At 39.9% G+C, this 15,877-nt stretch overlaps 1 protein-coding gene across 3 annotated transcripts in view; it reads left to right on the top strand.

Annotated features, from left to right (window-relative positions):
* TMTC4 (transmembrane O-mannosyltransferase targeting cadherins 4) overlaps positions 1–14,425 on the top strand; it is a 115,706-nt gene extending 101,281 nt beyond the window's left edge. For all 3 annotated transcript variants that reach the window (XM_044284930.1, XM_044284928.1, XM_044284929.1), the window contains 4 exons: positions 8,271–8,385; positions 9,727–9,839; positions 10,267–10,336; positions 12,943–14,425. In XM_044284930.1, the coding sequence (XP_044140865.1) occupies positions 8,271–8,385; positions 9,727–9,839; positions 10,267–10,336; positions 12,943–13,094 (450 nt within the window). In that variant the 3' untranslated portion in view covers positions 13,095–14,425. The remainder of the gene's footprint in view (positions 1–8,270; positions 8,386–9,726; positions 9,840–10,266; positions 10,337–12,942) is intronic.
* Positions 14,426–15,877: the final 1,452 nt, after the last annotated feature.

The raw sequence follows: 15,877 nt of genomic DNA, 5'->3' as shown, positions 1-15,877 counted from the left end.
TTGCGACAAAAAATAAAAAATTCTAGGAACTCGCCATGCCCCTCACGGAATACCTTGGGGTGTCTTCTTTCCAAAATGGGGTCACTTGTGGCGTAGTTATACTGCCCTGGCAATTTAGGGGCCCAAATGTGTGAGAAGAACTTTGCAATCAAAATGTGTAAAAAATGCCCTGCAAAATCCGAAAGGTGCACTTTGGAATATGTGCCCCTTTGCCCACCTTGGCAGCAAAAAAGTGTGACACATCTGGTATCGCCGTACTCAGGAGAAGTTGGGCAATGTGTTTTGGGGTGTCATTTTACATATACCCATGCTGGGTGAGAAAAATATCTTGGTCAAATGCCAACTTTGTATAAAAAAATGGGAAAAGTTGTCTTTTGCCAAGATATTTCTCTCACCCAGCATGGGTATATGTAAAATGACACCCCAAAACACATTCCCCAACTTCTCCTGAGTACGGCGATACCACATGTGTGACACTTTTTTGCTGCCAAGGTGGGCAAAGGGGCGCATATTCCAAAGTGCACCTTTCGGATTTCACCGGTCATTTCTTACACATTTTGATTGCAAAGTTCTTCTCACACATTTGGGCCCCTAAATTGCCAGGGCAGTATAACTACCCCACAAGTGACCCCATTTTGGAAAGAAGACACCCCAAGGTATTCTGTGAGGGGCATGGTGAGTTCCTAGAATTTTTTATTTTTTGTCGCAAGTTAGTGGAATATGAGACTTTGTAAGAAAAAAAAAAAAAATAAAAATCATCATCATTTTCCGCTAACTTGTGACAAAAAATAAAAAGTTCTATGAACTCACTATGCCCATCAGCGAATACCTTAGGGTGTCTACTTTCCGAAATGGGGTCATTTGTGGGGTTTTTCTACTGTTTGGGCATTGTAGAACCTCAGGAAACATGACAGGTGCTCAGAAAATCAGAGCCGTTTCAAAAAGCGGAAATTCACATTTTTGTACCATAGTTTGTAAATGCTATAACTTTTACCCAAACCATTTTTTTTTTGCCCAAACATTTTTTTTTATCAAAGACATGTAGAACTATAAATTTAGCGAAAAATTTATATATGGATGTCGTTTTTTTTGCAAAATTTCACAGCTGAAAGTGAAAAATGTCATTTTTTTGCAAAAAAATCGTTACATTTTGATTAATAACAAAAAAAGTAAAAATGTCAGCAGCAATAAAATACCACCAAATGAAAGCTCCATTAGTGAGAAGAAAAGGAGGTAAAATTCATTTGGGTGGTAAGTTGCATGACCGAGCGATAAACGGTGAAAGTAGTGTAGTGCCGAAGTGTAAAAAGTGGCCTGGTCATGAAGGGGGTTTCACCTAGCGGGGCTGAAGTGGTTAAAGGGAAGCTGTCACCTCTACTATGCTACCCTCACTGAGCATTTCTAAATGTTCATTGTGTTTCCCTAAACCTATAAATGACACTTTTAATTTAATTTGCAGACAAATTCCATAAGTATTATGCATTTTTGTACTTCCCGCCTTTTATGCAAATTCACATAAGAGTCATATCTTACTTGTGTGACCAGAGAAGAGTCATATTTTCAAGCTCTGACTTATCTTGGGTTAATTTGCATATGTCTAAAAAAAAAAATTGTTCCACAATAAAAGCACACAGAGCTATGGGGACTGGGTATTGCAGATGTGAAGCGGCCATCTAGCAACCCATGTCCTCAGCTCTATACCCAAAACCCAGTGATAGGTTCCCTTTAAGGACCATCTTTATGTGATGACTTTAAAACGCTTTTACTTATCTAGGCCATTCTGAGATTGTTTTCTCGTTACATATTGTACTTCATGATAGTGGTAAAATTGAGTCAAAAAAATTATTTTTATTTATTAAAAATACAAAATTTACCAGAAATTTGGAAAAATTAGCAAATTTCAATTTCTCTAATTTTATAATGCATAGTAATACCTCCAAAAACAGTTATTACTTTACATTCCCCATATGTCTACTTCATGTTTGGATCATTTTGGGAATGCCATTTTATTTTTGGGGGCTGTTAGAAGGCTTAGAAGTTTAGAAGCAAATCTTCAAATTTTTCTGAAAATTAACAAAAGCCACTTTTTAAGGACCAGTTCAGGTCTGAAGTCACTTTGTGAGGCTTACATAATAGAAACCACCCAAAAATGACCCCATTTTAGAAACTACACCCCTCAAGGTATTCAAAATATTCAAAACTGATTTTGCAAACTTTAACCCTTTAGGTGTTCCACAAGAATTAATGGAAAATGGAGGTGACATTTCAGAATTGTCACTTTTTTGGCAGATTTTCATTTTTTGCCAGTTACAAAGCAAGGGTTAACAGCCAAACAAAACTCAATATTTATGGGCCTGATTCTGTCGTTGACAGAAACACCCCATATATTGTCGTAAACTGCTGTACGGGTACACGGCAGGGTGCAGAAGGAAAGGAACTCATTATGGTTTTTGGAAGGCAGATTTTGCTGGACTGTTTTTTTGAAACCATGTCCCATTTGAAGCCCCCCTGATGCACCCCTAGAGTAGAAACTCAATAAAAGTGACCCCATTTTGGAAACTGCGGGATAAGGTGGCAGGTTTTGTTGGTACTATTTTAGGGTTATATTACACTTTTTGTGAGGCAAGGTAACAAAAAATAGCTGTTTTGGCATTGTTTCATTTTTTTTGTTATTTACAACGTTGATCTGACAGGTTAGATCATGTGGTATTTTTATAGAGAAGGTTGTTACGGACACAACAATACCAAATATTTTTTTTGTGTCTTCACATTCTGAAAGCCGTAGTTAATTTTAAGTCTTGTGTAGGGGTCTTTTTTTTTTTTCGGAATGAGATGACTGGTACTATTTTAGGGTGTATATGACTTTTTGATCGCTTGCTATTACACTTTGTGATGTAAGGTAACAAAAAAATAGCTTTTTTTTAACACTTTTTTTGTTTGTTTTTTTTTGTATTTTTTTTACTGTGTTCACCTGAGGGGTTAGATCATGTGATATTTTCTTACGGACGTGGCAATACCTAATATGTATACTTTTTATTTTTTTATTTAAATACTTACCTGCTCCCTGCGCGCTGTCCACTTCCTGTTTTCGGCACTCGGCAGGGGGCGGGCTCCATCTTGATTGATTGTCTTCTCCCGGCCGCGCCGTGCGCTGTACTGAACGCGCACGCCGAGTCCGCGCATGCGCCCTGGTGACTTCTTCCTGGCAAGTATACTATACTGGCCAGGAAGAAATCGCCATAGCGCATGCATGGCCTCGGCGTGCGCGTTCAGTACAGGGGAGACGGAAGACAACAGTCAGGTAAGTATAGGTTTATTTTTTTCTAAGTGGTGGGGATTTGTTAATGAAATATATTTAGAAAAATGATCACTGTTAAATCATTAACAGATTTAACAGTGATCATTAAGATGATAATACCCCTTTAAGTTTTACACTATCATTTTTTAAACAAAAAAAAAATATGTTTTAGTGTCTCCATATTCTGAGAGCCATAATTTTTTTATGTTTTGGGCAATTGTCTTAGGTAGGATACCATTTTTGCAGGATGAGGTGACTTAGATTGGCACTATTTTGGGGTGCATATGACTTTTTGATTGCTTGCTATTACACTTTTTGTGATGTAAGGTGACAGTAAATGGCTTGGCTTTTTTGAGACCGTTTTTATTTTGATTTTTTTACAGTGTTCACCTGAAGTGTTAGGTCATGTGGTATTTTTTATACATCAGGTTGTAACTGACAGTGATTTTTATAGAGCAGGTTGTAACGGACATGGTGATTCCTAATATGTAAAATCTTTTTTATATACTTAAAGGGCTTCTACCACCAGAAATACTGTTATATAGCTGACTGACATTAGTGATGCGCTAATGTCAGCACTACATAACAGTATGTTTCTAACATTTGTCCTTGCAGCCTTTTTGTAAAATAAGCACATTTATAATATGCTAATGAGCCTCCAGGTGCTATGTGGGCGCAAAATCAGCACCTAGAGGCTCCACTCACTCTGCCTGCCCAGCTCCTCTTGATTGATGCCACAGTCCACTGCATCTTTGACAAAATCCTGCGCCTGCGCCATTCACTTCTGTCTTCAGCGCAGCGAGTGAATGATGCGCTCCTGGTGCCGGATTCCTCACTACGCTTGCGCCGACTACGTCACAGTGAGGAAGACTGCATCAGGAGAGCGGTCTTCACTGCGCAGGCGCGGGATTAAGTCAACGATGCGGTGGACCGTGGCATCAATCAAAAGGAGCTGGGTGGGCAGAACAGGGGACCTGGGCGGGATAAAGCGTGAGTGGACAGAGCCTCTAGGTGCTGATTTTTACGCCCACATAGCACCTAGAGGCTCATTAGCATATTATAAAATTGCTTATTTTACAAAAACGGCTGCAGGGACAAATGTTAGAAACATACTGTTATGTAGTGCTGACATTAGCGCATCGCTAATGTCAGTCAGCTACGTAACAGTATTTCTGGTGGTAGAAGCCCTTTAAGGGCTCATGCACACGAAAGTTTTTAGCGTTCCGTATACGGGTCGTATTTTTATTCTGTATACGGAACCATTCATTTCAACGGGTCCGCAAAAGATGCAGATAGCACTGTGTCCTTGCCCCGCAAAAATTATGAGTCCTGTCCTATTCTTGTCCATTTTGCGGACAAGAATAGGCATTTCTATAATGGGCCTCCTGATCCGTTCTGCAAATTGCGGAAGGCACACAGGTGGCATCCGTTTTTTTTGTGGACCGTAAAAAACGGCATGGTCCTGTGCATGAGCCCTAAGTTTTTCACAATAACAGCATTTTTAAAAGCCAAAAAAATCATGTTTTAGTGTCAAGTCTGAGAGCCATATTTTTATTTTATTTTATGGGCGATTGTCTTAGGTAGGATATATTGGTGATGGTTATATTGGTACTATTTTGGGGGGCATATGCATTTTTGATCGCTTGGTGTTGCACTTTTAGTGATGTAAGGTGACCAAAAATATATATACCGTATTTTTCGCCCTATAAGACGCACCGGCCCATAAGACGCACCTAGGTTTTTGGGGAGGAAAATAAGAAAAAAATAATTTTTAACCAAAAGGTGTGCTGTGTGTTTGGTGGGTTTGGAACGAATGGTGGTCTCTGGATGGCACTATTACTGGGGATCTGTGGATGACTGACACTGTTATGTGGGGGATCTGTGAATGACGGACACTGTTATGGGGAGGGATCTGTGAATGACGGACACTGTTATGGGGGGGATCTGTGAATGACGGACACTGTTATGGGGGGGATCTGTGGATGACTGACACTGTTATGGGGGGATCTGTGGATGACGGACACTGTTATGGGGGGCATCTGTGGATGGCACTGTTATATATGTGCCATCCACAGACCCCCCCCCCCCCAGCCCATAACTGTGCCATCCACAGACCCCCCCCAGCCCATAACTGTGCCATCCACAGACCCCCCCCCAGCCCATAACTGTGCCATCCACAGACCCCCCCCCCCCCAGCCCATAACTGTGCCATCCACAGATCGCCCCAGCCGCCAGTATACTAAAATAAGATGTCATATTCAATTAATACTTATTAAACATGCCCCCTCAGTCCTATTTCTACCTTACATCCGAATCGCTACTGTAGAATTCAGGCAGGCAGGACGGGCGGCCGGCGCCTCTCTTACTGACGTCACTTGCCTGCGCCGCCTGCTTCATTCATAAAGTAGGCGGCGCAGGCACGTGACAAGAGTTACGCTGCCGCCCGCCCGCCCGGCCTGAATTCTACTGCCGCGATTAGGATGTAAGGTAGTAATAGGACTAAGGAGGCAAGTTTAATAAGTATTACTTGAAAATGACATCTTATATTAGTATACTGGAGCGGCGGGGCGGTGCTATACTACACTGACTGCACCGCCCCGCCGCTATTGCCAGCCCCCAGACCCTCCTCCCAGTCCCTCCCCGAGTCCCCGCTCACTGATACATCGCTGCCAGCGATGTAAAACTGAAAGCATTCGCCCCATAAGACGCAGGGGCATTTCTCCCCCATTTTGGGGAAATAAAAAGTGCGTCCTATGGGGCGAAAAATACGGTGTATATGTATGTATGTATATATATATATATATATATATATATATATATATATATATATATATATATATATATATATTTTTTTTTTTTTTTTATGGTGTTCATTTGAGGGGTTTAGTCATGTGATATTTTTATAGAGCCAGTCGATATGGACACGGCGATACTTGCTAAAATGTCTGCTTTTCTTCTTTTTCCCCCCCTATTTTAATTATTTTATTATATATTTTTACTTTATTTTGGGGAAAAAAGGACCCTTTTTTTTAGACTTTTGGGGGTTTGATCCCCTTTACAATGCATCACAATACTTCTGTCTTGTGATGCATTGGCTCTAAGTGTATTACTGTAATACACTTACAGCCTGTTTGCCTGTGAGATCCAGGGGGCTGGATCTCGTAGGCTCTCCCGGAAGGCAGCCACGATGCCTATAGAAGGCACCGGGCTGCCTTCCCCGTCATCGGGTCCCTGTCACAGCAGCGCGGGGACCAGATGGAAGCTCTGCCACGGTTAGCGCTGACCGCGGCACATCAAGGGTTAATGCGCCGGCATTGGTGATTTCACCAATGACGACGCATACAGCAGGGGTCCGGCTATCGGTGACTGCTGGACGCATGCCGTGGGTCGGGCAAGTGCTGGTCCTTAAGTCACGGGCATCTGCACCATAAATTTAAGGCGCAGGTCCTTAAGGGGTTAAGGCACATCTTATGACACTGTATTTGTGAGGAAACCGACAAAACTATGTTATTATGGTTGGAAATACTTAGAGAAAACCATAAGTAAAATATTGATCTTGGATTGATAGAAGTCCCCAAATATAATGGAATAAGCAGAAAATTTTATACTAAAGACCCTTTTACATAGCTAGATTATTCGGCCAGTTATCAGGAACAAATAATTGTTCCTGATAATTGGCAGACATGTACGTGCTGGCAATCAGCTGACAGGGGAATGTGCTACCTTCATAATGCAAGGGTACTGACTTCCCATTGGCCTTTATAAAGGTCTTTAACCCTTAGGATACTGGAGGTTTTTATGTGTTTGCGGCTTAATTTTTTTTCCCTATCTTCCTTGCGCCGTAACCTTATTTATTTTATTTTTTTTCCGTTAGCATAGCTTTATGAGGACTTATTTGGGGGGTTTGGCCATTTTGAGCCTTTTTCCATTATAAAATTTACAATATTGGACAAATATTTTTATATTTTAATAGCACAGGCATTTTCGGATACTGTGATGCCCATGATATTTGTTTTTCTTATTTATGTATTTCTTTATTTTGCAGAAAGGGTGGTGATTTAAAATTTATATTTTTTTATTTATTTATTTTTTACTTTTTTTTATGATTTTGAAGCTTGTATTTTAGCCTCTTTTAGACCCATTATTTGTACAGAATTGCTAATTTCTTATGTTGGCCTGCTGGCCAAAATAAGTATTGCAGCTTCAATTCCCTGGGTCTCTTCAGAAAGACCCAGCGTATTGAAATCAATTACCGGCATCCTCATTGGCCACATAGGATGCATCTAAAGGCTTTAACGACTGTGATTGGCATTATTGCCAGTCGCGGCCATTTAACTGTGGGTCTTTTTGAAACAGCGGGGACCCGCCGGCCATGATGCCCACTGTACGTGCGAGCGGGCGTCATGTTTGCACGTTGCTCCAGCATAGTACATGTACGGCGCTGGTAGTGAATGGGTTAAAAATAGCACTGACCGATTGACTGATTTTAGCTGTTTTGTGCACCTTAACAATTCTCTACGGCACAGTGGATGCCAGTTATGATGTCAGCTGTGTTATCAAACTGCAGAGTCCAGAATAGGGGATGACTCCGATCCCAGAAATATAACCCCTCTGATGCCATGGTCAATAGTAGCTGCAGCATATGACAGAGGGAGGGGGATCCCTTTCTCCCAAGAGCCCTACCCCCATGTGTGGAGTATTTTTATATATTTTTTTAAATTAACTTTCCTGATGTTCCTGCAGTTAAAAAAATAAAATAAAAATAAAAATCTTGGGTAATCTCTTTGAATAGATGCAACAGTACTACAACACAAATCTACTAAGTATTAGCCTCTACAGGCTCTTATAAAGTGGGTCCACAGACGTACCAAGTATAAACCAACAAACAGATGAGTTTTCAGTGTGGTTAACTTTTTAGCATTCCATGTATATAAAATATTCTTCAATATTCTCTCTTCTTGTTTGATTCCAGTATGCAGATTTAAACCGACATATGGATGCGCTGAATGCTTGGAGAAATGCCACCTTTCTAAAGCCTCAGCACAGTTTAGCTTGGAATAACATGATCATACTTCTTGATAATATAGGTAAGCTATTTGGGTAATGCTAAAACAGTGGATTCCAAGAGATCCAACAAACCAGTAACAGTGAGCAAGTACAGCCAACAAGTAATCTATAGGGATGGATAAAAGGAATAAACAGAAAAGGAGGCAATTTGGACAAATGGACTATATTGTTAAAGGGGTTGTCCGGGTTCAGAGCTGAATCCGGACATACCCTTGTTTTCACCCAGGCAGCCCCCCTGAGGCTAGCATCCGAGCTTCTCAAACCCCCCCCCCCCCTCTTCACAATCAACTATTTGAAAAGTAGGCGGCACTTGTGCAGATGCTGCTTCCTTTTTAAGATTACACAGCATGTTGTTTCACTTGCAGTGGCTGCATGGTGTAATTACCTATTCATTTCAGTGGGAGCAGCAAGCGAGCGTAATCTGGCAGCACTGATTGGATAGTGTCAGGCTGTACAGGGACACCCCCCGAACTGCTAACACCCATCTGGTCCTTTATTACAAACTGCTAGTAATTAATTCATAACTTCTAGAAGGAATAATAAAGGAATGGCACAACATGGTCTTAAAGGGGTTGTCTCACTTTAGCAAATGGCATTTATCATATAGATAAAGTTAATAAAAAGGTACGCATTAATGTACTGTGATTGTCCATATTGCCTCCTTTGCTGGCTAGACTCATTTTTCCATCACATTATACACTTCTTGTTTTCATGGTTACGACCACCCTGCAATCTACCGTGAATATATATATATATATATATATATATATATATATATACACCTCAAAATGGTTCCTGAAAAACCTACAACTAATCCCCCCCCCCCCCCCCCCCAAAAAAAAAGAAAATTAAAAAGTTATGACTGCTGGAACCCAATTGGTAAAATGTTGCTTTACTTAGGGCTAAAATTAATTGTCACGAAGGGGTTAAAAATGCAATTGTGTCCCCTGAGTTGTGCGCTGATAAGATTTACTTCAGACACATATTAAAAATCTACAATAAAAAAGTAACATTTTCCAACTTTAATGTGTCTGATAGGAGGTTAAACTGTTATCAATGGAGCAGAACATTCAGGAAAAATTGCTCTCCCCATAATCATGTACAGTAAATAAAACAAAAAAATCTATCGGACAAAAAAATAACTAGGTGAGAGATTTACTTTAAGGAAAAAGACAAACGGATTGAGCCCATAATAAATGACAAACTCCATTAGCACAGCATCTAATTACACCACACGTTTCCTGCATAGAGAAAATATATGCATTTGTGGCATTTTCATAAGTATTACATTATTTGAATTTTATTTGGGGTCTTGAAACCTGTTTTAACACCAGTTTTCATGTTCTCTACTTTACTCCTAGGCAATTTAGTTCAAGCGGAAGCTATTGGAAGGGAGGCATTAAAACTGTTACCACAAGATCATTCGATTTCATTTTCACTTGCCAATGTGCTTGGAAAAGCACAAAAATACAAGGTTTGTCTGTAATATATTGTGCCCTGAATATTCCTGGCTGCATACTGATGTGTGTACAGGTGACTATCCTGTAGTCAGTAAGTTGTGAGTTTCTTGTACATATTTAGTGATCTGTTTTATGGTATGAAGTGCACTGCACGGATTTCTCTTCATCTGTCTGACACTTTGACCACATGAGGGCAGTGTTCTTTTGTTGTCCGTCGGGTATGGTTTCATTGTGCGTATCCACTGATTAATAAATCTATATTAGATATCCACGTAAATGCTCATGTAGCATTTCACACCTTCTCTTTCTGCCTGGATAGACATTGCTCACAATCTATATTTAGCAGAAACTGTAGATTTGCCTCCATCATCAAAGTTTTTATTAAATTTTTCTTTATTTTTGTCTGACAAACTGTCCAGGTTTTCTATTGTTTTATTTCAGGAGTCTGAAGGTCTGTTCCTTCGAGCCATTGAAGCCAACCCCTCTTCGGCAAGTTATCACGGCAATTTGGGTAAGAGCTTTTTCGAGTCGGTCATTTACATTTTAAAACAGAATAAACTGTCACACTGTCCACCCATATACAGTGAGATATTTTCCTATTGATGGAGTGGAAAATTAATTATCAAACAATGTCAAGAATGAACGTCAAAAGGCATATGTTTAACAGTCTATTCTCACTGTGTAGTAATTGAAAAGGGTAAAATCAATTTCAATCAAAAATACGTGTGGACAAAAGGCCCACCTATCGGAGTGAAGCCTTTCCATTATGAGGAGGTGACTGTTAGCACTGTAAAGGCCTCCTTGTGCAGGCTCTTTGTTTAGGAACTGCATGAATAGAATTAAAAAATGTAAAGAGCCCCTTTGAGTCCTGCTCTTTCTTACAGCACAATTCTGTCAAAGTTTTCAGGACACGCTGAGTTAAAATGCTCATGAAAGGCAAGAGCATTGTGGAGCAAGTGGACCTGGCTAAACACAGATGCTCCTTAGGTCAATCAAATGATTTTTTTTTTTGAGCCGTTGATGAGATGATTAACTCTGCTTATTAAATATTTCATGTATTTTTCTATGGTAGAATATACACTGCTTTGTATTACTAAAGCAGTACTGTGAACTGGGTGCATATTCTGCATACTCCATACAGATACCGTATATTGAACATATTGATTTCTAAGTTATTTACCACTTTTGGACATTTTCTAATAATACGTTTTTATGCGGTAGCTGTTTATTTTATTCATTAACACCATTTCCTTTAGCTGTACTGATAACGCAGGACAGTGAAAGAATATCCAGCTAGGATTAGAGGGGCTAAAGGCCATTATTATATCCAGATAAGTATCAGAATTATGGATATGATAAGCATGTGATGAGACTGCACATCCAAACTCCTTTCATAGTGGTGAGAATTGATTTCTTTCCAAGTTCTTGTATAGCATATAGAGAGATTATTCCTAAAAGCAGTGTGCCCATCCAGGTCGGTGTCTGCTCCAGGTAGAATGAGATAATGTCTGATGGGGCCTACAGTATAACATACAGGAGGAGGACGGCTGACTGCAGATCTGCACTGCAGCTGTGTTTGAATAGCACTCTTAATTGAAGCTGTCTAGCACAGCAGTCCATGTAGTACATCTCATTAGACTACATACACACTGGGCTTCTCGGCATTCATCATACCTTGATTTCAGCATTGTATCAGGGAACTTGAATATCACAGATCATTCTACTGAAAATAAAATGGGACCAAATGCCATTTGTGACGAGAATAAAAAAATAAACTGTTCATCCTTTTTTTTATTTTATTTTTCTGGTTCATTCAATCATTTGTTATTTTCTGTTATTTCAAATTTATTTCAGTTTCTTTTTTGTATTAATTTTTGTGGTATATTTTTATACACATTGTTAATTTTTTTATCTTATAGACTAAAAAAATAGCAAAAACGTGCTTGTTTACACTAAATTTTTCTCATAATCATGTAGTGTTACTTAAAAATAGACTTTTTTGTGTCCATCATTGTAAACCATAATTTTTTATATACAATATTATATGTCTATTGGGGGTATCTTATGTGTTAATTTTTATTTTTTTATACTTTTATATTTCTAGTCGGTTCCTCATCAAAAAAAGATATAATAATGCCAAATCCATTTTAATCTCTGCTCCACTGTGTTCCATCAGTGCCATAGACTTTGAATGGATCAGCAGCACATATATTTGGGCCACCTTGCCATTCAAATTCCAACTAGACACAGCTGGTGTCCCCCCATTCTAGTGATCAGTGGGGTCTCGGTGGTCGGACCCCAAACCCGTCTAAGTTTTATGACCTATAGAGTAGATAGGCGATTTACACATTATGCTACTTTCACACTTGTATTTTGGGCGGTTCCATCATGGATCTGCAAAAACTGATCCGTTACAATAATACAACCGCATGCATCCGTCAACATAGCCTGTAACATAGCCAAGACGATCCGTCATGAACTCCATTGAAAGTCGATAGGAGACGGATCCAATTTCTATTGTGTCAGAGAAAACTGATCTGTCCCCATTGACTTACATTGTGTGCCAGGACGAATCCGTTTGGCTCATTTTCATCAAGCGAACAGGAAAACACTGCAGACAGCGTTTTGGTGTCCGCCTCCAGAGCGGAATGGAGACTGATCGGAGGCAAACTGATGCATTCTGAGCCGACCCTTATCCATTCAGAATGCATTAGGGTAAAACTGATCCATTTTAGACCGCTTGTGAGCGCCCTGAAAAGCACTTACCTTGCCAGCCCGCTTACCCCCCCCCCCAACCCAGAGCTGAACCCAGACATACCCATATTTTCACCCAGGCAGCTCACCTGATGTAAGTATCAGAGCATCTCGTACTGCGATGTGCTCCCTTGCCCTGCGCTGGATCACGCAGGGCAAGGGCTCTTTTGTTTACAATATACAATGCTCAAGTCAGGGGGGCTGCCTGGGTGAAAATGGAGGTATGTCCAGGTTCAGCTCTGAACCCAGACAACCCCTTTAAGGCTGGAATAGCCTTTCAATGAGAAAAATGTTGCCACTTGATTTTAGTTTTGCATTTACTCTTTCTAATACATTGACCATTGTACCCTGTATATATTTTAGCTGTGCTTTACCATCGCTGGGGACGTCTCGACTTGGCCAAGAAATACTATGAAATTTCCATGAAGTTAGATCCTTCTGCATCTGGAACCAAGGAGAACTATAATCTGCTGAAACGAAAACTGGATCAGCAGCCCAAAAGGAGGCACATATAACAGCTGCGTAAAGATATAATGTGATGTCTATGGACTGTTAGCAAACCTCTACCCTGATGATACTATGTACATCTGCTGTCTTTTCATGCAGGAAATATTTTCTAGCTAGTGTACAATAAGTAAAAGCTTTCCAGATGGAAGTGGCAGTTCTCAGGTGACCATCTTTACTTTGACTATTATGTGAATCCTAGCAGTCAGGATAGGAGCAGAGGTGAACGTCTTGTTCTGATGAACTTTCTGTATGATATGCACTTCTTTATAGCTTTTTACTACAATGTTTTACACCAGTCAGGACTGTTAAGAGTTGCTACACTTTTGTAGCTTTAGAACACAACTGAATGGATTTCTTAATGATAGTATTTATTTCCTCTGTATGTTATGATGCATGTGACTTTTTTTGTTTTTCCTTGTGAGCACTTTTTTTCAGGAGAATCTTAAACGAGCTTTAATTTGTGTCGAGAACACAGACATCGTCTACATTTCACAAGCACCCAGCCTTATGTATGATGTTATAGTGAATTGTGTATTTATTTAGCTACAGAGCGAACTTGTACAGGTCAGTTTGATAATGTGTATTTTATAAATATATAAAAAGTGCTATTGATATGAACGATAAAATACTACAACATATACTGTTTCTAGGAGCCTTGCTTCCAAGCCAGTGCATGTGAGGTACTGCAAACACTGCATTGCTTTCCTGTAACAGGTTTTAGAATTTCCAGTTTACTGCAAGACTCTATTGAGGATTAATATTTTTGTTCTATTCCCAAGTAAATGTGTGTGTATATAATATTGGGCCATTGCATTGCAAAACACATGGTAATAAAATCTGTCACTCACTTTAGTAGTGACTGTTTGATTGTTTATATTGATACATGGCACAAGTAATGGCTGCCAGTCCATACCACTTCAGCATGGTTTCCATGTGAGCATTTTTAAAGACCGTTTTGGGGCTGTCATGGCACTTGACTCTCTGTAGAAACCCTTTATAACTTGACGGGTGCATTCGTTTTATCCTGGTATACATATATGTATGTAGTAATACAGTAGCTTTGTAGCTAAGCAGTAATTCCTTCATTTGTTTGGTGACAATAGCTAATTCCATAAGAATCAGGAAAATAGATCTGATTATTGGGAATGAATGTTCATTCACGTGGTGATTGGCCCGTTTAAACACCCAACAAACACTTGTTTGGCAGCTGATCGGATCTTTTATAAAATATATATTAAGGCTCCATTCACATGTCAGCAACGTGTTTTGCGGATCTGCAAAACACAGACAGAGGCAATGTGCGTTCCGCATTTTGCAGACCGCAGATTGCCGGCACTAATAGATTATGCCTGTTCTTGTTTGCAATTGCGGACAATAGGACATGTTCTATTTTTTTGCGGAACAGAAGTGCTGCCCCATAGAAATGAACGGGTCCGCAATTCCGTTCCGCAAAATGCAAAACGAAATTGTGGACGTGTGAATGGAGCCTAATATAAACAGGGGATATGCTGTAACTGTATGAGAAGTCAACAGTCATGTCCGTAATTGTTTTTCACCATGTAGTTTGCATCAGCCTTTGTAAAGGCTGATCAATTTGTTGGCAATTGTTATGGCCTCACATTGGGTTGTGTAAAAAGGCCCTAATTCTGCATTATTTGTGTAGATGATTTTAGCATTGCACCATGAACCTTACAGATTTATGGATAAACTGTAGGTCTGTGCATGTCTGTATTGGGTGCATTTTAAAGCATTGTGTGAACCTGTGGTTTGTAATTTTCCTATTAATGTCTAATACATTGGTTGCCATTAATTTGTCACTATTTCTCCATCTGTAGTCGTGCATTTCAAACAAATAAAATATGGAATTGTTTTGCCATTTTTTATGGAAATATTTGTTTACTAAAAAATACACTATCAATAGAAATGTAATAGTATACAGTAAACTAAAATTTTGTTCTCCTCAGTACAGCTCTCATTTTAACTTAATCTTATGAAGCACTATTATATTTTCTTCCTATATTTGTAACAAAAATAATCAAGCCATAAATCTAGGTGGACGGGGTTATTATTATTATTTATTACTATAATACACACTTATATAGCGCTGACATATTCCACAGCGCTTTACAGACATTAGCATCACTTTGTCCCCAATGGGGCTCACAATCTAAGTCCCCAACAGTATGTCTTTGGAGTGTGAAAGGAAACCGGAGCACCCAGAGGAAACCCACGCAAACACGGGGAGAACATACAAACTCCATGAAGATGTTGTCCTTGGTCGGTTTCTAACCCAGGGCCACTGAGCCACCGTGCTGCCCGTTAAGAATAGTAATTGTGTTTGTGCCTCAGTGGAAACAGTTTGCCCAAGTTTCCTATATTTACAGCACTCATTTGGGAACTCCTGCATTAAAGGATAAGTCTTGTGATTGTAGGATCTAAAACACTGATTTGTGCCAAATTTATTAACATGTAACTGTCATTCTTTTATTTTTGTAATATGTAGGGGCAGTGATACTGACCATTTTTGTTATATACTTTATCCAACCCCTATAATGCCTCCCCAAATGCCCGGGCCCCTCACACAGATTGTACTTGCCTTGGTCCCCGGCACCCGCATCGCTCCTTATGCCCGCACGATCCTCCCTAGCATCCCCCTAGATGATAGGGAGGCTAGTTAGCGTTGCGCCCTGCTATTGGCTTCCCCCTGCATTCCGTCGCCAGATGTTTTCATCCACGTGATGAGATGCAGCGGAGGCCGTGTGGGCGCTTCAGGAATGACATGGGTGCCAGG

Source organism: Bufo gargarizans, chromosome 3 (genome assembly GCF_014858855.1).
Source record: "Bufo gargarizans isolate SCDJY-AF-19 chromosome 3, ASM1485885v1, whole genome shotgun sequence".
Lineage (NCBI taxonomy): Eukaryota > Metazoa > Chordata > Amphibia > Anura > Bufonidae > Bufo > Bufo gargarizans.
This window is presented reverse-complemented; position numbering and strand designations above follow the sequence as displayed.